Below are 23478 nucleotides of genomic sequence, written 5' to 3'. Positions count from 1 at the left end.
CTCCACATAGTGTACATTAATATGTGTAAATAAAGATGCAGAAGAAAGAAGGAATATTGATACCGCTCCCCTTGAAAAAGAAAGCTTGACTTGGCTAGCAACGGGCATATCCATCAGTATAGCAGGGTATTACTTTTTGTGTGTCTAATAGGTAGAGAGTTATGGAAACGTTTTTTAATATCCATTCTGAAGCAAATATGCACAGTAAGAGATGTGTTTCAGTCCATAATTTTGGCTAGGTCCCAGCACGGCAGAGAAGAAGAACCCGTGGCAGGCTTGGTCCTCGGTGCAGGGGCGGGGGGTGCCTGCAAGTCAGGGCTTCCCACCACGGAGTGACTGAGGGCAGAGGTAAACGTGGACCAGGTCCACCCGGCTCCCGAATCCTCCACCTCCAGACGCGAGCCCTGTGCCTGGCGCTCGAGCTGCAAGAAGAACGCTGAATGCAGGATTCAGAGACAAATAAAACATGACTACGGTTTTTTTGTTGTTGTTGTTTTTTAGTTAAATAGACTTTATAGTCAGAAGTAAACAGGATAGTTTTGTGTGCAGAGCCTTTTGGTGGAGGGAGAGCCAGCCACCCGCGCGTGCGCAGCGGCGGCTCGGCGGCTCCGGGTCCTCCAGAGCGCATGCCCAGGGCCCCCTCCCGGCCAGGCGCGCCGCCGGCCCGCGGGCCCCTCGCCGAGCGCCTGGGTGCGGTAGGCGCGCGGCCTCGCCTCGGCTCTCGCGGGTCGGGAGTCGCCCTGCCCGGCCGTCCCCGGCGCAGTCTTCCCCGGCGGGTGCCCGCGTGCCGGCGTGCGGACGGCGGCGGGGCCCAGGGTCCGAGGGGCCCGGGCCGCGCGGCGGGGCGCTCAGGACTCGGGGAACAGAGGGTAGGAGTTCTTGGCCGGGATGCGGCCCCAGCAGCACAGACCCACCAACACCCCGACCCCCAGCAGCGAGAGGGCGCCCAGGGCCCCGAAGAGGATCCCGAGGAACGCGCCCAGCTTCACGCTCAGCCGCTCGCAGCGCTCGCCCCACGACGTGTAGATGGAGAAGGACAAACAGCTGCGGACGGAAGGACGGACGGACGGGGAGAGGGGGCGGTCAGCGGCACCTTCCCGGCTGCCGAGACAAGCGGGGTCCCCCCCCCCCCCACCGCCCTTCAAGGGGAGACCGAGGCCGGGAGCGCCGCTCCTTCACCCCTCCCGTCGCCGGGGCCCTGCAGGCGGCCGCGGCGTCCCGTTCCCGAGCCCCTGCAATGTCCCCCCAGCACTGCTCTCCACCCTCTGCCCCGGGCCCCACGCACCTGCAGCGGGGCCCGTCGGGCAGGTGCTGGCACTGGCCTCCGTGGTGACAGTAGTTCTCGCCACAGGGGGACACGCAGGTGAAGCCACGCTGGGGGTCGTAGACCAGGCGGTAGCCCTTGTAGCCGTCACATTTGAAGTAAGTCTCCAGCGTGCTCAGGTTCACTGGTGGGCAGGACACAGATTCACACAGGAAGCAACCAGTTACAGAGAAAGAAATGTGACCTTTTTTTTTAATTAAAGAATTTATTAACATTGATCTTTACATCATATTTCAAATGACATGGTTAACAAACAGGTATTCAGGAAGGGAATCTCTATATACAATCGACAGTGACAATTTTTGAGGTATGGCAAATGTGTTAGCATAAGCTTCTAAGTCACCCAGACCTCAATTGAAATTCAAATTCTACCACTGACCAATTGTGTGTCAGTTTCCTTATCTTTCAAAGCGAATTGTAATAAGAGACCTTCCTTTGCTATGGGATTTAAATGAACTACTATATCCAGGCACCTGACACATAGCGCTCAATAGAGAATTACTATTACTACAACATGTTTAAGACATAAAACACTGAGCTGAGTGTGGCGGCTTGTGGTTGTAATCACAGCCATTTAGGAGGCAGAGATTAGGGGGATTGAGGCTTGGGATCAGGCCAGCTAAAGTTAGTGGGACTGCCCCTATCTTAACTACCAAGCCGGGCACAGTACTGTCCACAGGTAAAAGGAACAGAAAAGAAGATGATTGGATCTGAGGCTGACCTCAGACAGTAATACAAGACCCTTCTTGAGAAGTAAAAAAGATTTGGGGGATGTGGTGTTTCAGTGGTAGCACCAATCTATGAAGCACATAGTTCTTGAGTTCCTCCCATCAAAAAAAAAAAAAAAAGCCCAAAACACTAAATCAAATGTTATTATAAACTATGGCAAATGGTAGTATGTACACAATGTAAGGTAATATACTTGCAATTATTTAATGAAGAAGCTATCCAACATTAAGTAGAAATTGGTACCTTCATAAGCATTAAATGTGAAGGTCTCTTAAGTTACAACAGAGCGTTCAAAAGAATATGTAGAAAGTAGTGTTATCTCAGGATTGGGATTAGACATTATTTTCCCTCTTTTTGATAACTTGTGATCTTCCAGCTGGAGGACAAAGGTGAAGGATGGGTCCTAGCATGTATTTAAGTACAATGGCAGTTTAAGAAAACCGTGAGGCTGAGTGTGGTGGCTCACACCTGTAATCCTAGCTACTCTGGAGGCTGATATTTGAGGGTCAAGGTTCAAAGCCAGCCCGGGCACAAAAGGACCTGAGACTCTTATCTCCAATTAACTTCTAGAAAATGGGAAGTGGGGCTTGGCTCAAGGGATAGGGTGGTAGCCTGAGCTGAAGAGCTCAGGGACAACGCCCAGGCCCAGGGGTAGGACAGTAGCCTTGAGCTGAAGAGCTCAGGTACAGTGCCCAGGCCCAGAGTTCAAACCCCATGACCTACAAAAAAAAAAAAAAAGCCATGAGTGGTTGGGTATGATGCTACATGCCTATTATCCCAGCTACTTGAAAGGTAGAAATAGGAGGATAGTAGTTCAAGATCAGCTTGCACCAAGAACAAAAAAAAGCCAAGGGGTATGGTTCAAGTGGTAGTGTGCTGGCAAGCCTTAAATTCAAGCCCCAGTACCCCAAGAAAAGAAGAAAGAATACTGTGAGTAATTTTATTAAATGATGGGAAAGTGCTGCAACATGTGGCAAGGTCTAGAGTGACTGGTGTGGAAATTCCTATTGTTATATCAGGAGTATTTTGGTCCCTCCCAGCTCTGAATCTCAAGGTGATGGATAAGGTGTTTATAATTTTTTTCAGATTAAAAGCAACAAAATTAATGTGTTTCTTATTCCTTTGTGGACCTTTATAGAGCACTTTTACTATAGGTTTTGTGCGGCCTGAAGATCAATGACAGGCCCTCTCTCATGTCCTCCTTCCCCTTGTCCCATACTGTTACTAAGGCAGTGACTCACCAGCTATCCCATCGTGCACATCTTCCTTTGAGATGGGGTAGAAGAACACGTTGTTCCTGGGCTCCTCATTCCTCTTGTGCCTCCCTCTCGGAGCCTGGAGGAACAACTCCACGATGGCCTCCTGAAGCTGATTGTTCAGAAAGTGGATGACGGGGCCCTTAGCGCGGTACTGGAACTCAGAGGTGACTAACCAGTGTTGAATTGTGCGTCCTGGGGCTAGTATTGACTGGGAGCTGTGTTGAGCAGGGGACAGACAAGGGTTAAAGAGCAGGAGGAGAAGACATGGGTGAGGTGGAGGCATGAGACAGTCTCACCTACATTGATTGTACTTGGCTGTTCCGGAGAAAGGCCCGTACCTCCAGGGTCTCCAGTCTATATGCCACCTGAGACAGAAGAGAGGGGAACAGAAAGTGGGGTAGTGACCAGAGAGGAGACCCTTCCCACTGTAATGTGTCCTGACTGCTTTCACCTTTGCCCATGAATACAGGCCTGCCCCCCAAGGTATTTCTCACCATCTTGGCATCCCCAAGTACTTCTAGGCTAGCAGCTCGCCTGGATTTTGCTTAAATCCTCACTGATGATTGGAATTTACCTTCTTTCTCCCTCCTCTGCCTCATACTTCAGGGAGAATCTGAAATGTACCATCCCTACCTGCCTCTGTTGCAATTCATTTCCTCCCCCTGTGTAGACTGAGAAGTTGCTTAGCTAGGTCCAGGGCCAGCCAGGAGCCAGGGATGTCAGGATGAATGAGGGACAGCCTGTACAGTCCTCATCACAGATGCAATGAACACATGCCAGCAGGTGTTACCACTTGGGGTGTGAAGTGCTCTGGTAGTAGTAAGAGTATCAACAGTCTGTGAATGCTTGTGTTTTATGTACATTTCTTTTCTTTTCCTTCCCTTCCTTCCTTCCTTCCTTCCTTCCTTCCTTCCTTCCTTCCTTCCTTCCTTCCTTCCCTCCTCTTGCTTGCTTGCCAGTCCTGGGGCTTGAACTCAGGGCTTCCCACTCTTGCTTGGTTCTAGACTCTCAATTGCTCTCTGTCACTTAAACCATACTTCTACTGTGCTGGCTAATTCAAGATAAGAGTTTCATTGACTTTTCTGCCTAAACTGGCTTCCAATAGCGATCCTCAGATCTTAGCCTCCTGAGATCTTACCCATCTCTACACAATCTCATCCAAACGGTGACAACCCAGTGATGTAGGCACCACTCTCATCCCTTTCAATAGATGAGTCACGCAGTAGCTTGTCTAATATGATTAAGTTACATTTTTGGCATGTACGGGAGGCTCATGATGAACCCCTTCACTACAAGTTCATACATGCCAATCTAATATTTAATACATAATTAAAAACAGAATATTTAATGCAATATATGCAATTAAATATATGCCAATAAGAATGTGTCAAGCTAGCTTTTGTAATGATTACATCTGCTCAACTAAGCTGAAGGGCAGAGATTTGATTCCCCATGCATACATCGGAGTGTAGAGTCTCAACCACTCAATCAGCAGGCTGCTTTACCCATGACTGAAGGGTGGGCAAAGGAGTGGCAGCCAAGAGGACAGACCCAGTTCCCTCGAGGAAGTCAGTGGGTGTGCCTCTTCCATACAATACCCAGAGAGTCTCGTGGGGTATTCTGGGAAAGGCTGGGGTGAGGCCAGATGGGCAGTTAGGCTAGATCACAGTGATGGCTGGCCCTTGCTTGCTCCTGATGAGATCTACGCCCCACCCCGTGGGGCTGGGCATGTGACACTGGCACTGACCGACGCGTTGACGTCGGCTGCGGAGGCGTTGTCCCCTTCTCTCAGTGTGAGGTGGATGACTCTTAAGGGAAGATCTGGAGATGGAAGAAACAGATTCATCATCACCTCACAAACTGATGGGACTAATTAGAGATGGCGTTGAGCCAGACGGAGATAGAAGGTCCTGCCTGGCATGTGTGACCCTCACTGCTGAGCTCGCTCTAGGATGACCAGGACACCTGTGACTCCCAAGACTGCCAGCTTTTTGGCCTTTGCTCAGTGTGTCCCCAGGCCATGGCCCAGCCTGTGGGTCAGCTTTATGACTGCCCTGACGGCCATCATACAACTCAGTACGTGCTAGGAAAACTCAGGGCTTCTAACCAGTGACTTTGAGGCGCTGGCCCAGGACCCCAGTTGTCCAGGGGTGTTTTGTTGTACCTCCATACACAGCTGGAGTGAAACTGTTCCCTGCCAGGAAGCACTGGTTGTCGGTGAAGGCTGGGGGGCAGATACAAGAGGGCTGGCAGTCCGGGGTCCGGGAGATGTAGCAGTGGCCTTGGTTATAGCAGTAATTCACAGGACAGGAGTGGTTCGCACAGTGGAACAAATCCTCCAGAGCTGCAGAAAGAGAATGTAGTCAGCCATGCCACACTGGTGCAGCAGAGGGGCCCAGGGGAGAGGTGACCCCGGGAACCTGCTCACAGGATGTCTTGGTTTCTGCCCCATCTATGTCCTGTCTGTGGGCCACTCAGAACCCCACACTGTATCTTCTTTTTCCTTTTCTAGACATTTCTCTACAAGGCAACCTTCCCTCCCTCCCCCCACTCTGCTACACAGGGGTTTTTTTGTTTTTGTTTTTGTTTTCCTTCTACAGCTTGAGTGCCAGGTTTATCAAACCCTTGGAAGGAACAGAAGGCCGCAGGTTAGGCTTTGGTTCAGTTCACTCTGGCTCTTGCTCAGAAGCCAATGGTCTCCTGATGGTACCTGACTGTTTTGGGGTTTGGGGAAGTCCTTCCTGTGAGCTCTCTCACTGTCACTGTAATAGCTCCAAGGTAGAGAGCAGATGAGGGTGTTGGGGGGATCACAAAGAAAAATGAAATTCCTTTAGCCATTGTCCCAACTTGTGAGGTGCCTTGCTTCCTGTCTCTGGAGACCCTCAGGTGGCTCACTGCAGCGCCCCAGGCCTCTTCCTGCATCTAGTTTAGTCTTTTGGGTTTTCCCCAATAACACCTCTAGGCTGCTGTGCCTGGCCCCGCCCTCTGCCTGCACCTCCCACACCTTCTCCCCTTGACTTCCTGGAACAAGCTCACAAACGACTTCCTGGAGAAAGGAGACTTCGTTTTCCTTGGTTGCCCAAGCCTAGAAGACGTTACCGGTCCTTGAACCTCCTCCTGCCCGGTCCCTGCCCCTGGCTCACCTGCACAGTGACGCCCGTCCCCCGTCATGTTGGGTGGACAGGCCTCACAGCCCTTCCCACGAACACAGCGCACGTTTGGGAAACACTGCTGGTCACAGGGGTCCTTGGTGTGTTCACAGGAGAGGCCAAAGCTGTCCCCGTCACACTTACAGCTGGCCACCTGGAATGGTAACCCAAGTTGTAGATCACCAGATAGCCACCGGCCTGAACTACGAAGGACGTCTGTGATTCTGAACTGACACCCTCCCAATTCAAGAACCCAGGAGCCTCAAGTTCTTGTCTTAGTCCTGTTTGCGAGTGCTGAACACCCGCCTGATCAGGCCAAGCCTGCAAGCCCTCTCCAGTCACACCGCTCTCCTGTCCTTCAGCATCCCAGGCCCTTTCTTTACCCTGAGTCCCACCTTGCTTGGGCTTTTCCCATACCTTATCTCCTTCCACAGCAAGGCATGGTGCCTCCCTGGGCTTGGAGGAAGGCAGGGCATAACTGCGCTGGAGGCTAAGTCGCCTTTGGGCCCAAAGAGCACAGGGATACCACCCCCTCCCCAACATCTCAATGTCTTTCCTGAGTAAGGAGGCAGATATGAAATAGTCTACCAAATGCGAGGTGAGACATAAAAATTCACTTGAAACCGGGTGCTGGCGGCTTATGCCTGTAATTCTAGCTGCTCAGAAAGCTGAGTCAGCCCAGGCTGGGGAGTCTGTGAGACTCTTATCTCCACTTAACCACCAAAAAGCCAGAAGTAGAGATATGGCTCAAATGGTAGCTATACTTTCTTGAGTAAAGAACCTGAGACAATATCCAGGCCTTGAATGCAAGCCTGAGTATTGGCACAAAAAAGAAAAATCCACTGGAGCTGCAGGTCATAAAGAGAATCCTAGTTCTTCACACATGAACTCACCTGAGTTTGATACCTGTTAGACTCATCCATCATGGCTCCACCCACCTGGCCCTTACCCAAGAGAGACTGAGTCACAACCTCTCTTCTATTCCCACTTCCCCACATCATGGAAATCTTTTTTTTTTTTTCCCCCAGTCCTGGGGCTTGGACTCACGACCTGAGCATGGTCCCTAAGTTGCTTTTGTTCAAGGCAAGCACTCTATCACTTGAGCCACAGCACCATTTCTGGCCTTTTCTGTTTATGTGGTACTGAGGAACTGAACACAGGGCTTCATACATGCTAACCCACATTCTCAGCCTGGAAATCTCCTTCTTATGCTATCCCAACACTCACCTCGAGAAAGGAATTGTCTACCCATCTGGTCTGATTGAAGAAGCACTGGCTCTCTGCATTGCAGAAGCAGACCACAGCCTGGAGTTGGAGCGCAGATGTCAAACCAGTCCTGCTGTCTCTTGCTAGAATCTCCACAGTGCATGGTCTCAGGGATGTTGGTGTCCACAGAAAGGTTCCATTCTCTGTCCAGGGAAGATGAGATGGCGGAGGGCTGGGGGCTTCTGCTCTGTAGTCCCACACATCCTGGCATCTTACACCCTGATTGCTAAGGCTGTCTCTTCCCATCCCCCTCACATATCACCTACCCCTCAACTATCAACAGCCTGAGCTGCACTGATAACTTGGGGTGATCTTGCCTATGTTCAAACTGGAGGAAGTTACTAATTTACTGACTGTGGGGAAATGTACAAAGCAAAAGGCCCACCCCAAGACAAGTGTGCCTAAATCCTGAGCCAGGATCGGTGTTGTGGAGTTGAAAGATGAGGACCAGAATCCTCCTGGTGCTTCTTCAAACCCCAGCTCACCCCACCTTATCCTAACTTCTTATCACTCCTTTCATGTCCCTTGAGCTACACTTGACCTTTATCCAGATCCTAGAGTAAGCTGTTCAGTATAATTTCAACAAATTTGTCCTTTTTTTCCCAATTGAAATAGGAAAGACTCCACCAAAGAGCAGGTTGAAAGGAGCACATAGTACGGAGTAAACAGGAATAACTTCCAGAGCATGATTCCTGAGGAGTGGCATCCGTGAAGTCTGGAGTGAGCTGAGCACCGGGGCAGGGGCCTTGAGCAGTCAAAAAGAGCTGCGGCCAGGACAGGCACTCCTTATGCACAGGGAGAGGCGGTGAGGCTGTGAGGGATCACAGTTTGGAGCATGGTCTCTAGGACTTTGGTCCAGCCCGGAGCTGTGGCTCATGTCTGGAATCCTAGCTACTCAGGAGGCTGAGATCTGAGGATCAAGGTTCAAAGCTAGCCTGGGCACTAAAGAACGTGAGACTCTTATCTCCAATTAATCACTAGAAAATGGAAAGTGGGGCTGGGCTCCAGGAGTAGGGTGGTAGTCTTGAGCTGAAGAGCTCAGAGACAGAGCCCAGTCCCAGAGTTCAAGCACCATGACACTCCCCCCCCCCCCACACACACAAAGACAGTCTCCAGCAAGGAACACGATAGAAGGGAGTGAAACTGATGAGAAGACACCATAAACATAGGAGGAGAAGTAACAATGAAACCCACCCCGAATAACTGTATGACTATGTAAAAGAGAGAGGGGAGAGGAGAAAAGAAAAGAAAACAAATCATTCTGGCTACTCAGACAAAAAGTAATTGAACTGTAGTGCAGGGAAAATAGATGTAAGATGACTGGGATTACAGGCATGAGCCAGTACTAGCTCATGCTTATAATCTCAGCTACGTAGAAGGTTGCAACATGGAGGACTGCAGTTCAAAGCCAAGCAGATAGAAACATCTGTGAGACTCCATCTTTAATTAACCAGCAAAATGCCAAACTGTAAGTGTGGTTCAAGTAGTAGAGGACCAGCCATGAGCAAGAAAGTTGAGCAGGAGCGTGAGGCTTTCAGTATTGGTGTGAGTACACACATGCCCGTGCACATGTGCACACACATATACACACACATGCACACAAGAATACCACATGTTCTACTTCTTCACTCCCCACCCAGCCAAAGGTTCTTACCAAAGAGCTTAAAGTCACTACACTGGTCTCTGAGGGTGAATGTGATGTTCTCAGAGTTGCTGGAGAATTGAATCTTCTTGGTCTTTTCCTTGTAGGCTTCAATCCTCCTGGGGCCATTGATTGAGGGTGGTTTCTGATCTGCAACACAGGCTAGAGCTGAGGCAGGGCCCTCAGGCTTAGTCTTTCCCCTTTCTCCTGCCCCTGTACCTCAGAAGGCCTTCCTAGATCCGAGCCCCACCTCTCAGAGCAGGTTAGGCTTACTCTATCCACCTGCCCAAAACTTTAGTCTCTTTCTTTCTCTTTTCAAAACAGGGCTCATTTCACATTCTTTTCTGTCTGGGGCAAAGTGACCCAGAGAACAGGCTGTTCAGACCCTCAGGCCTTTCTATTTCTGGAGAAGAGCCCAAAACCACACAGGGATAGCTAGACAGCCAGTGCATTTGTCTGCAGATAGAGAGACAGAAATAAGCAAACCTTTCAACCGTTTGTTTCATAGAGCCTTGCTATTTTTTATTGCATTGTTCATTCATCCACTAAACCAGCTGGTTAACAACTATTTTTTTTTTTTTTTTACCAGTCCTGGGGCCTTGGCCTCAGCGCATGGGCATTGTCCTTGAGCTTTCTCAGGGCTAGCACTCTATCACTTGAGCACCACTTCCGGCCTTTTTCTGTATAAGTGGTAACCAAGGAATTAAACTCAGGCTTTGTGCATGCTAGGTAAGCACACTACTGCTAGGCCAAAATCCTGGCCCTAGTAACTATTTTTTATTGAGCACCTAACATATGGATGGCACCATTCTAGGATACAGCAGTGGATATGTGAAGAAAAAAAGACACATGAAAATTATGAAATTTGTTTAGGGCTGGGAATCTGGCCTCATTGTAGAGTGTTTGTCTAGCATATACAAAGACCCAGGTTTGATTCCTTGGTACCACATGCATTGAAAAAGCTGGAAGTGGTGCTGTGGCTCAAGTGGTAGAGCTCTAGCCTTGAGAAAGCCCAAAGATAGTGCTCAGGCCCTGGGTTCAAGCTGCTGGACTGGACAAAAAAATTGTCTAGTAGTTGTCCATATTAAGGAAAAAATTAAGGCGAGTGGGAGTGGTGGATGAAGATGGAATTTTAGCCAGGGTAGCTGAGGGGCATCACTAAAAGGGAGATGGTGAAGAACAATCTGTGGCTGTCCAGGGAAAGAGCCTTCCCAGTAGGAGAAGCCTGTGCTAAATTCAGACTTAAGAGAGCCCAGTGGGTCAGGAGTAGAGGGAGAGGACTTGGTGAGCAATGGGGAAACAGTCCTCAGAGACAAAGGACACAGACTCAATAGGATGGTATCAGGCACAACAGAGGCTGAGTAGGTGAGAGAGTTTTGAGCAGAGCTGTATGATCCCCTGAAGGCATCTGCTCCCCAGACCAGCACACCCTTCCCTGGGTCTCACCACACTTACTGAGGCTGGCATTCATCTGCCGGTAATTTTCAGAGGCCATCCTGGTGTGACGGCCAGTGTCCGTGTTTCCTGTGATCAGGGTGTCATAGATGCATGGTATATTTTCATTACACTCAGAGGCGAGAGACGTGTTGTTTCTCATTGATAGTTGGGACAGAAATACAGGGGTGAAATTGGAGGGCAGAGAATCAGTCCTCTTTCCAAGGAGGTCCGTTCCATTGGTTTGCCCTATAACGTAAGATGGGGGCTTAGTGTGTGTGTAGGAGGGGGATACCAAGGCTGGGAGTCTAGACATCCTTCAGCTGAGTTCACCCCTGCATGCACAGTCGAGGAGGGGACGTGGGAACAGAGTGGCTTCCAGTTTCTGAGTCAGGAAATAACTGCTTCAGTGAGTGAGTGCTACCTGCCCAACCCCTTCCCCAGTAGAGACATGCAAGTGGGATAAGGGTAGGGGCACAAATCTGGGGTGGTGGCCAACTCCTCAGACCCCTTCAGGAGACAGAGGCCTGGGAGCTCTGCTGAGGGGTTCCCGTGACTCACAGGTCATTCCATAGTGATAAAGCATGTCCTCAGAACTGTTTCTAGGGATGGTGGAGCCATTGGGCATCTTGAAGTCATCTTCCGGATTGTTGTTCCAGACCCCTAGAGGACAAAGGAGGTCAGCTACCAGGTGGAGGAGGAGAGAGACAGAAACAGAGACAGAGACAGAGACGGAGAGATAGAGACAGCCATATATGTAGAGAGCCAAAGAGCCAGAGAGGGGGGAGGGGAGAGGGAGAGGGGAGGGAAAGAGAGAGAGGGAGAGGAAAAGGGAGAGGGAGAGGAAGGAGAAGGAAATGAAGGAGGAAGTTGGAGGAGGGCAGAAAGTAAGCCTCAGGATGATGGAAGTGTCCCCTCCTAGCTATATGCCTAAGGGCTGTGAAACAGAACTTGGCAGGGAGGCCCATAGCTCACGGAAGACCAGCTGCCCCTATCCATGGCGCCAGCCCCTGCCTCTTACCCAGGAGGCCCTCTGTGTGGTTTTGGTACTCCTCTGGGAGGCTGGAGGAGGCATGGAGGATGTTGGAGAGAGCGACCACTGTGATAGTCACGGTCCCATCAAAGCTGGCTGAGACCTGGGAGCCATTGCGGGTCAACAGGAGGCCAGTGGTGTTGAATATGTGCAGGCCTAGAGGTCAGGGAGGAAGCGAAGAGCCCACTAGCATGGGCTTGCTGGGAGCCATGACTCCGCGGCTGTAGAAGCCCATGGCACAAAGAGACCGAGGGCTGTGCTGGCATATCCGAGGGTGCCTTGTCTAGCGGCTCCAGACCACCAGACCACCCTCAAGGCCTACCTTCTGGGGACTGAAGACAAAGCTATCCAGAAAGTGAGTGACAGCCTGGAGGGAAGGAGAGAACTGAAGACAGAAAGTTCAGTTCCCTGGGTACAGAATCTGCTTGCAGAGCCTGTGCAGGGCTGGTGGGGCTCCTGACCATCGCAGCCACCGCTCTGCCCACTCCCAGGTAGTAAATAGCCTCTTAAACCCCATGCTACGGACATGGGGGACAATGGCTGACAGTTTCCTCCAGCCTACCTTCTGCATCGACATTGTTGGTCTCAAATGTCACATTATGGTGATTATGTAGAACTTGGATTGTGTTATTCGAGTCAAGAAGCCATTGAACCTGGAAGGGAATTGGCATAGGCCTCAGCCTGACTGATGAGTTGAGCAGAGGCCTAGAAGTGAAGGTCCAGAGAACAGGTCTAGGCCAGAAGCCAGGGTTGGAGGAAGAAGAAAGTTAAGGACAGGGTGGTAGTGAGGTTGCCAGCGCCATCTGTGGAGTGTTCAGTGTGTGCCAGGCTCTGTGCCAGGCACAACTGGGATCATCTCACGTAAGTCTTACTGGAGCCCTGTGGGGCAGAGGTATTACTATATCCTCCTTTCTCTATAGGGCAACAGAGACACTAGAGGTGCAAAAGTTTCTTCCAAGTCAAGCAGCTGAAAAAGGTGGAGCTAGAACCCTAATTCCCAGTTCCAGGATTTCAGAGTTCACTCAGATGGCTCTCCTGTTAGGCTGCGCCCTCCCTCTGCTCCACTCCCCCCTTTCTCTGTTCTCTTGTCCCTCTAGGGCCTCACTGTCCAGCTGAAGTTCTCAGGGAGCTGGGAGGGACGGGATGCAGGAGCTTCCTGCACACTCCCTAGCCTCACCGTGATGGGGCCCAGGGTGCTGGAGTTGTACTGAGCAGCAAAGGCGATGAAGTTGGTGGCGTTGGCTGAGCTGGTCTGGGCAGTGCGGCCTTGCAGCAGGAAGGAGGAGTTTCTATCCCAGGCCCGGGCCAGCAGGAAGTCCCCCAGACCATTGAAGGTGTAATTGGCATCATCAAAGGTGACAATGTGGGGATCCCCAAATGTCCAGGCTGAAGAAAAGGAGGTAATGCATTAGCAAAGCAGGGCCAGGGCTTCACTATTACTCACCAGGCCCTTGTGGGCTCAAGCCTGGGCACATACTCACGGGGTAGAGAAAGCCTTTTATACTTGGTTCCCCTCTTCATCTATTCTCCAGTGTCATGTACAAAACCCCCCTGTGTGCCATCAGCCTCCACCTGGAATTGTCCCCACTCCCCTTGTGGCTTTGGTTCTGCCTCAGGAAGCTGGCCTTATGCCAGGGCAGGTTCCGTGTCCTACAAGAGGTCAAGAGCTCCTTCCCCTAATGCACTCACCGGGTCGTGGAGGTCTGTACCCAGCACAGCTGATGCGGCCTCGCCTTTGCCAGTACTGCTCACAGAGGAAAGGCTTGTCATTCCAGCGGCAGCACCAGTTCTGTGGCTCCAGGTCCTGGTCTGCAGAGAGAAGCAGGAGTTGAGGGGAGGGGTAGAAGCCCTGGAAAACTACTTGGAAGGTTTGGTAGGGCAAGAAGGCATCGCTGGGCAAGAGCATGACTCTGTGTGTGTGTGTGTGTGTGTGTGTGTGTGTGTGTCTGCGCGTGCGCGTGCACGCATGCGTGCGCGTGTGTATATTCAGGTTTAGAACTTGGGGCCTGAGTGCTGTCTGTCAGCTCTTTGGTTCAAGGCTGGAGCTCAACCACTTAAGCCACATCTCCACTTCTGTCTTTTTGGTAATTAATTGGAAATAGGAGACTCAAGTACTTTCATGCCTAGGCTAGTTTTGAACGATGATCCTCAAATTTCAGCTTCCTGAATATGTAGGATTATAGTCGTGAACCACTGGCACGCAGCTAGAGGTATGACTTTGGAATCAGCCAGAGCACAGTTCACGTCTCAACCTGCTCCATGATCACAGATGGACAACTGGGATACTCCGCAGCACAAGGGGCTGGGTGGCGGGGATGCAGTCAACAGCACGGGGTAGATGCAGCAGGTAGGAGGATGGGCACATCAGGCCACTGGCCACTTTCTCACACCCCTGTGAGTCTCTGTGGAGAGTTAGATCGAATCTTCCCTCCATGTAGCCTGCCAATGTGGGCCCTGCAGGCCAGGGTCAGATTAGATCCTCTCCCTTGCTTGGAAAGATGTCCCCACTTCAGGCTGGAGTTGAGTCCTAAACTGATGGAACATCACTTGGCAGCTGATGGAAGCTGGGTGGAAGCTTCCTGTTTTCCCAGAATCATGGAATTGCTACAAGAGCGAAGGAGCTGGGAAGGAATGGGGATAGGAGGCAGAGTACCTGGGGCTTGGCTTGGGAGGGCAGTTGGCTCCAGAGCAGGGAGGGGGAAGTCTTCGTGGATACATACCAAAATGCCAGGGACTCCGCACATGCCAGCCTTCTCGGAACTCTCCCCAGGGCCCGTAGCTGCAGCACACACCCCCTCGCCAAGAGGAGAAACTACACAGCTTCCTGCTGTTGGAGTCCCACCAACCTGTGAAGGGCGAATGTCCTCAGGCCCAGGCTGCAGAGCCTGTGGTAGGGTGGGGGGCGGGGCTGGAGTGCTTCTGGGAAAGGACATGTATGAGCAAAGGGGATGATGGGTAGACTTGGGAGGGACGGGAAGGAGGTACTACCTGTGTGGATGGGTTGGAATCGAAAGTCCCATCGTCCCTGCTGCCAGGAGCAAGGGCAGGAGATGTGGCTCCAGCCCCAGCGGGGCCACTGAGGCTGGCTCTTCAACCACTCCAGGCACTTGAGCCTGAAGTTGGGCCTTTCTTCCCTGTGGAGCCTGTAAATTTGCACCCCGTAGAGACCTGGAGAAGCAAGAGAAGCAGAATTTTTTCAGGGTTGGGGAACCATACAGCCTGCCTCAGCTTCAGCCTTAAGGCTGCACACCCTAGGTCACTCCCAGCCCCTGAGAACCTCTTCCTAGGAGGGGGCCCAGTGAATTGCTGTGAGCTCCAAAAGTCTTCAAATCTTGAATTACAAGGCAAAACTCTGGGACAACTGTAACTTGGGGAGAGCTCTCCTCAATCCATCTCAGAGCTAAACTCTGGCTTCTCCTTCTGGTATGCTCCCTCGAAGTTTCAGTACCTCCAAATTCCCCCTACACCAATTCTTCTTGTGTACCCTAAGTCTTAGGGAATACCAGCCATCAAGTCATGCAATCAGGCACTCCGCCCACATGCTTCACTCTGCACAGACCCTTCAGCGGCCAAACCAACTATGACACAGTCCAGGGGTCAGCTAGGAGCAATAGAAAAGTTGACATGTGAAGGTAGGGGGCTTGCTCCAATACCAAGTGGATGAGGCAGCCTTCTCTGGCCCAGATGCCATCTCTTTTTTTGGCAGGGGGGGAGTGGGGGGGTGGGCAGGGAACCGTCATGGGGCCTGAACTCTGGGCCTGGGCTCTGTCCTGAGCTCTTCAACTCAAGGCTACCACCCTACCCCTCGAGCCACAGCTGCACTTCCCCATTGTCTAGTGATTAATTGGAGATTAATTGGAGTCTCAAGTTCTTTAATGCCCGGGTTGGCTTTGAACCGCAATCCTCAGATCTCAGTCTCCTGAGTATCTAGGATTACAGGCATGCTCCAGATGCCATCTTTGCAAGGGAAAAGCTACTGGAAGAAACCTTGAGGGAAGTCTCTATAGAATCGTTGGGGCTCTCGTGACAATTGCATCACCTGTCCTGACTGCCCACTCCTATCCCCACCTCCATCATTCCTGGGGCCCCAAGGGACAGATCCCCCGTGTTGGGCTCCTGTGAGAGAGGAGGCCGTACTCTGTGGCTATGGGAGGTACTAGTTGCTCCCTGAGCCAGGTTAGGTATGAGAGTACCTGCAGGTGGTGAGCCCGTGAGGATGCCTTCAGAGTGGAGGCAAGCTTAGGGACTGCCTGTGAGGACTGTCAGGACGTGGAGGAACATGCGTGACAGATGACATTCATTTTTACCTAATTTGGGGTGCAGGAACTGGTCTGGACGGTATTTTTTCCACACTGGCTGGAACATCAGTGGGCTGTTTTCAAAATGCCCATCTCCACTGCAGGCAAAGGAAAGACACTTAGTCCTCTCTGTGTCACACAAAGGCTCTCAACTCTTAGCTGAAAGCTACTCATTCAGCTTGTCAGGCAGCCAGCACTCAGGCCAGCTGGTCAGTCTGCAGTCAGTGGGGGCAGGCTGCTACTAAGTGGGTCAGTTGGGCATCTAGCCAGTATCACTGAGTCCCAGGAGGGGACAAGAGAAGAGGGGACACTGGGCAAGGGTAGAAGGACTCTGTTCTGTTTCATGATTGTAAGGAACTGGAAGACTTCCTGGTCATTCATGAGGTAGGTATGTATGAAACAACAGAGTTCAGGCTTCTTTCCTGTTCCTATTTTTTTTTTTGCCAGTCCTGGGCTTGAGCTCAGGGCCTGAGCACTGTCCTTGGACTTTCTCAAGGCTAGAGCTCTACCACTTGAGCCTCAGCACCACTTCTGGCTTTTTTCTATGTATGTGGTACCGAGGAATCCAACCCAGGTCTTCATGCATGCTAGGCAAGCACTTTAACCACTAGGCCAAACTCCCGGCCTCTTAACTAGAAAAGGAGAGGGACACACTGGGGTAGATCGAACACTGCAATGGCTCAGGGCTGGTCTTTAGAATGAGGCAGTCATGGATTCAACTACACATTGCCACATTTACTGGATGGCCAGACAAGAGAAGTTACTCTACTTCCCTTGTTCTTGGTTTTCATATCTGGTTAAAGAGATGAGGGCAGCATCTACCTGACAGATGTGCGGATTTAATGCAGTAACATCTGAGAATTCCTCAGCATCAAGCAGGGACGGGTGTGAAGGAGCTGTCACCTCTACCTTCCTCACTGTGGATGGAGGAGAGGCTACGGCAGTGGCCCAAGGCTCAACTCACGGTGGGTGTGTCACTGGATAGTAGCTCTTGCATTTTGCTCCTTTGTCACACAAGCTATTTATACACCAGTGTATGGCATCTATGTTAGGTGTTCTCAGGTTGATGTGATGTTTCTGTCAGTTGTAGGGCTGGAACTCTGGCCCTGGGCACTGTTCCTGAGCTCTTATGCTCATGGCTAGCATTTGGTTGGGAAGAGTTGTCTCAGAGACTGAGACTACTGGGACCCGTCCACACACTACCTTGTTCCCAGGATGGGAGTGTGTGTGGTTTGTAGCCACCTGCATACTTTTTTTTTGTTTTTGTTTTTGGTCAGGGGGCTTGAACTCTGGTGCTAGGCGCTGTCCCTGAGCTCTTCAGCTCAAGGCTACCGCTCTACCCCCCAGAGCCACAGAGCTATTTCCTGTTTTCAGGTGGTTAATTGGAGATAATTTTCTCACAGTCTTTAGTGCCCAGGCTGGCTTCAAACCATGATCCTCAGATCTCAGTCTCCTGAGTAGCTAGGATTACAGGCATGAGCCACTGAGCCCAACTAGCCATCTGTATTCTAGGTTTCCCCCTCAGTCCTGGTAGCTGCCCCTGTCCTACCTGGAAAAGCCTATGACAACTGAGCTGTACAGGCGCTGGGTCACATCCCACTGCATCCCACCTCTCTGGTAGAGAAACAGGGCATAGGACCTGCTGCCATCTGTGGTGAGGATGGCCTGGTAGGTGTTGGTCTGGAGATTGGTGGGAGACAAAAGTAAAGATGCCTATGAGAAACCTGGGTTCTCCTCCCTTGTGTCCCATAACTACCCCACACCCCTGCCCTGACACACAAGACATGTGGATTTAAAACACGGGTAAGTGTGAAGCTGGTTTGAGCGTCCATGGGGTATAATACTACTTACCATGGAGGATTTTCTTTCTTTGTGACTCTCGTTTCACAGAGAGGAGATGAAAAGCTCTGGGGTACATCCCAGTTAGGAGTTTTGTGAGAGAAAGTTACAGGAACCCAAGCAACTAGAGGAGACACCAGAGCTGGGAGCTTCATGAACTTTTAGAGATTTGAAGACGTTATCCAGATGTCCCCTCCCCCAAACGGTGTGGAGGGCCTGCTGGGGTGGGAGACTGGGAGCCTCTGAAGGCACAGGCCTTGTCCAAATTAAGTCATTTCTTTGCTGAGAGATTGAACAATGACTTTACATAAGAATTCGATGCCGTATGAACTGGAAGCCCTCAGAAGGAACTGAGGAGATTGTGTGGTACCCCATTCCCCTTGGATGGTACTGTGTTTAAGGACTAGATTTGGGAGCATAGGCTACATAAGCCTCAGTTCTGGCTTTGTCGTTTGCTAGCTGGGTAACTTAGAGAAAACTGTAATCTTCTGCTTTCCTGACCTCTAAAATGTGCATGAATGTCGGAAGCTGATGCATGTTATGGCTCAGCTATGATTTCATTGCGTCACTCCTCTTTGTTTGGAGGCTTGATTCTCTGCATGGTGGTATTAAAAAGTGCTGGAGGTGCCGGGAGTTTGGCCTAGTGGTAGAGTGCTTGCCTAGCATTCATGAAGACCTGGGTTGGATTCCTTGGTACCACATACATAGAAAAAAAGCCAGAAGTGGTGCTGTGGCTCAAGTGATAGAGCTCTAGCCTTGAGAAAAACCAAGGACAGTGCTCAGGCCCTGAGCTCAAGACCAGGACTGGCAAAAAAAAAAGTGGTGAAGCCTTTAAGAGGTGGAGCCTAGTGGGATGTCTTTAGGTCATTGGAGTCAACAGACAGTTGAGTGACACCTTGAGTTCTCCCAATAGAGTTATTATAGAAAAAACAAGCCTGGCCTCAGCCATCCTCCCTGCTCCTGGCTCAAGATGTAATCCGTTATCTGCTACTGGACATAACCCCATGAGCAATGCTGTTTGGACTTTCAGCCTACAGAACTGAACTAAACTGTATCTGGTATTTTGTTATAACAACAAAATCTGACCAATATAATTCATGTGAAATTACCAATAGCCAGATATTTTTTGAGGATAAAAAGCCCTGAGTTGAAGCCCCAGAACTAGGGGACAAAAAGCCATTTCCTATGTGTCTGAGCTGCTGTAATGTTATGTACATGAAGACTTGAGGCAGGCCTGGTACCATGTTTGAATGGTGGAGCTGAGGGTGGAAGTGAAGGCGGGGGTGTTAACTCTGATTAGCAATCTTTCCTCAAGACAGAGGGGATTCAGGAGACTAGCTCTTATCTAGGATTCCAGGATGTCTGAAGATGGCTCACGTGGAGCTGCTCATGGACCACTCACCCCCAGGGTCGACTGGGCAGGATAGGCGGGTACTTTGACCCAAGTAATCTTTAGGGTCCACTTGGCGTAGTAGTCCCGGGAATTTGTGAACTGTTGAATCCAAGTTTCCACTTGCCTAACTAGTAAGTCATATTCACCATAGAGTGTCTCATATTCCTAGGAAAAGGAAGACAGATAAGATCAAGCTAGGACCCACTCAACACCCTGGGGTACCCTGCCCCCGACTTTCTACTTAAGGATCTTGTTCATATTAGTATATCATGCCACCTGTCCTTCCATGTCTTAGGTCTGAGTGCCTCCAATGACTTCTTCTCATTTAAAATCAGTTAAGCGGCTGGAAGTATAACCTAGTGGTAGAGTGCTTGCCTGGCATGCATGAAGCCCTGGGTTTGATTCCTCATTACTCCATACACAGAAAAAGTTGGAATTGGTGCTGTGGCTCAAGTGGTAGAGCACTAGCCTTGAGAAAACTCAAGGGCAGTGGCCAGGTCCTGAGTTCAAGCCCCAGGACTGGCAAAAAAAAAAATCCGTTTAAATTTGGGCTGTAAGGAAGCCTAGGGTACATAGACTAGAGGGTCCCAGGCTAGAATTCCCCATTCTCTATAGTTCAAACTGACTAAAGATAGCGTGACCACATTTGTCTATTCACCATCCCATGTTTAACTTACAGCTCCTTTGGGTCAGGCAGGTGGCTTTCCACTGTTGGAGAATCTAGAGTGCCTTGTTCATGGTAAAGACTCAAAACACATTTACTAGCTGGGTGCCAGTGGCTCATGCCTGTAATCCTAGTAACTCAGAAGGCTGAGATCTGAGTATAGGTTTACATTGTCTGGAATCATTTATTTAATTTAGGAACACCAACAGGCTCTAAGTCTGCTTAATTAAGAAGTCTTAATCAGGATAAACCTTTGATAGCCTTATTTTTAAATCAAACACTGAATTGCTACACCTATCTCTGTCACCTTGCAGGTCTTCCTACAGTTGGGTTGAGGAATTCTTGAGTCAATTTTCTCCCTTCCCCATATTTAAGCCTCAGTCCCTGCTCACATGAATTTATGCTGTAATGATAAAAAAACATTACCAATGTAAACACCCACCTGGTAAAATATGGTCCCTTTCTGGCTGGAAAAATCAGCAACATCCCAGAATGGAGCCACCATGGCCACAGAGTCCCATCTTGTGAAGCCTTGTGAGGGTGGGTTGGGGTAGGAGAAGATATGGTAGTCTGACTCTGGGAAAATGATCTGGCCATCATCTGTGAACTGAGCATAAGGTTCCGGTTTAGCATTCAAAGAGGAGAAGGTGATTCATTGTCCTGCTCTTCAAAAGTGCTCCCCCTCTGGGCCCCTCTGAGCAGAAGCTTAGAGATGTCAACAGCTCCTGGAAGGCTGCCTCATCTGCTTTGCTACCTTCCCGTTTACCTAGTAACCTTGTCTCCTTCCCCCTTTGGCATTCCTCACACCTGTCCACAGCTGATAGTTGTGTTCTGTCTCAGTGGCTGAACCCTGGTGATAACTTTGCCCTTCACAGAGACAAGTCTCTTATCCATTCTAAAGCTTGGGTTATGGTGGGGGGGGGGGGGGCGGAGGGCGGAGGGGAGGGAACTGAAGGAGTACATAGCCTCATGTCCTCACTGTGGTGTCCTGTCATTGTGTCCTAAAATCCCCTTCCTGAGCACAACAGGGGCTGGGATTCCACTCCAAGTCCACTCTTGGACACATGGACCAGAGAATCAGAAAGTAATCACAGAAAAATGGAAAGAGAATGAGCCTGTCAAGTTTACTAAATAAGCTTCTTACTCAAAACAAAGCACCATGAAAACAATGGTGAGATACTGAGTGCTGAGTTCTTTTCTCTGGGGTGAGGACATTTTTTGTGCACACAGGTAGGAAGCTTTATCTTACTCTCTCTTTTCCTCACCCAGAGCTCTACCAATAAAGAAGTCTATAGCTAGGTATACTGGCCCAAGCCTATAATCCTAGCTGCTTGGGAGACTGAGACTGGCAGATCACAGTTCAAGACCAGCCTGGCCATAAAAATCTGAAAGCCTCCATCTCAGCAAATGTCTTGGAATTGTGGTACTTGTGTGTTATGTCTAGCTACCAGAAAGCACATGGCTGAGGAGAAGCACAAGTAGGCCCAGAATAGCACCAGTATAGGAGACCCTACCTGAAAAATAACCAGTGTAAAAAGATACTAGAGATGTGGTTCAAGTAGTAGGACACCTGCTTAGAAGCATACAAGGCCCTAAGTAGATTTTTTTTAAATATTATGAAGGTAAAGGTGATGCTTCTGTCCTTGTTAGAGGGCTATCTCCAAGCTGGAAAGGAAAGTGAGGTCAAAAACACAGGTCCTGCCACTTGGGCTACAGTTCAAGACTCACATAGAGGGAATCCCGAAGGGAGGAGCCAAATGGGAAGCCAATTTGGAGTTTGAAGAGCTTTGAGGTAACATCCACACCCCTGCTAGGCAACCACAGGTCTCCAGCGCTTGATCCATAGGGGAAGAGAGGAATGCCTGGACCAGTACAAGGAAAAGCATCAAGTCTACATGCACCCTGGCCTTCTTTTAGACTCAGAGGCCCCCAGAGAACTTCCCCGAAGCTGTCCCTCACCCTGTCCCCAGTAGGCCCTCAGTGGGAGCCATTCTCTGCTTCTGCATTTGCACTGAGCACCTCTCTTTTACACCATCCACTGGTTTTCCTATTTCCTAGGTTGGATTAAAACTATTTTGCATCAATTGTGTGTGTGTGTGTGTGTGTGTGTGTGTGTGTGTGTGTGTGTGTGTTTTGCCAGTTCTGGGGCTTGCACTTAGAGCCTAAGCACTGTCCCTGAGCATTTCTTGAGGTTTCAGCTCTACCACTTGAGCCACAGCACCACTTCTGGCATTTTCTATGTATATGGTACTGAGGAATCGAACCTGGGTCTTCTTGTATGCTATGCAAGCACTCTACCACTAGGCCAAATTCCTGGTCCCTTTGCATCAGTTTTGATGTCAGAATATTTCTAAAGATTTCAAAAACAAATGAAGAAACAGGTGGAGATTAGTAGTCAAAAGATCTCAAGGTCGTCGGGTTCCAGTTTAAGAAAGTTTGTCCTCGGGGCCGGGAGTTTGGCCTAGTGGTTAAAGTGCTTGCCTAGCATGCACGAATACCCGGGTTCAATTCCTCAGTACCACATACATAGAAAAAAGCCGGAAGTGGTGCTGAGGCTCAAGTGGTAGAGCTCTAGCCTTGAGAAAGCCCAAGGACAGTGCTCAGGCCCTGAGCTCAGGCCCAGGACTGGCAAAAAAAAAAAAATGAAATAATGACTCACATCTATAATCCTAGGAAGGATTGCATGATCCTCTGAGAATCATGATTCAAAGCCAGCCCAGGCAGGAAAGTCTGTGAGACCCTTACCTCAAATTAACTACCAGGAAACCAGAAATGGTGCTGTGGTTCAAAGTGGTAGAACATTTTTCTGAAGAAAAACAGCTCAGGGACTGCACTCAGGCCCCTGAGTTCAAGTCCCATGACTTGAACAAAAACAAGAAATATGTGAGCAACTGAATTTCTCTTGGCCCAAGTAGAGGTGCACAGAGAACCATTTCCCTTAATTGCACACAAGGACCTTCCCTAGAAAATCTGGTTCACTTCAGTTGAGTGCGGTGGCTCACACCTATAATCCTAGCTACTCAGGAGGCTGAGATCTGAGGATCAAGGTTCAAAGCCAGCTCGGGCACAAAAAGACTCTTGTCTCCAGTTAGCCTCTAGAAAATGGGAAGTGGGGGTTGGCTCAAGGGTAGGGCGGTAGCCTTGAGCTGAAGAGCTCAGGGACAGTGCCCAGGCTAGAGTCAAGCCCCATGACCCACACAAAAAATAAGAAAGAGAGAAAGAAAGAGAGAAAGAAAGAGAGAAAGAAAGAGAGATAGAAAGAAAAAGTTTAGTCCACTTCAACTTCTATGTCTACTAAGTTGCAGTCTAGGAATGCCCCAACTTAATGGCATCACTTACCTCCTAACAACGGGGTGGGGCGTGGGGGAGCTGTTGAGAGAGAGCTTGTGGACATACTGGGAGTAGAGGCAGGAAGTGTGGGAGGGGATGTGGAGGGTGGTGAGGTACG

General features: G+C 50.1%; 1 protein-coding gene across 1 annotated transcript; it reads right to left on the bottom strand.

The window, feature by feature from the left end:
• Positions 1 to 218: 218 nt before the first annotated feature.
• On the bottom strand, positions 219 to 23424 carry Muc4 (mucin 4, cell surface associated). The gene is given in 24 exon segments (XM_090330686.1): positions 219 to 422; positions 915 to 1044; positions 1286 to 1448; positions 3295 to 3527; positions 3601 to 3677; positions 5060 to 5133; positions 5477 to 5656; positions 6456 to 6615; positions 7689 to 7870; positions 9382 to 9519; positions 10825 to 11052; positions 11365 to 11466; positions 11825 to 11992; positions 12399 to 12489; positions 13014 to 13222; positions 13526 to 13645; positions 14557 to 14682; positions 14825 to 15004; positions 16144 to 16232; positions 17684 to 17814; positions 19376 to 19531; positions 20473 to 20637; positions 21759 to 21892; positions 23370 to 23424. Coding segments are annotated over 24 exon segments (3495 nt in total).
• Positions 23425 to 23478: the final 54 nt, after the last annotated feature.

Source organism: Megascapheus bottae, chromosome 1, assembly GCF_031878675.1.
Source record: "Megascapheus bottae isolate mThoBot1 chromosome 1, mThoBot2.hap1, whole genome shotgun sequence".
NCBI classification, from domain to species: Eukaryota; Metazoa; Chordata; class Mammalia; order Rodentia; family Geomyidae; genus Megascapheus; species Megascapheus bottae.
This window is presented reverse-complemented; position numbering and strand designations above follow the sequence as displayed.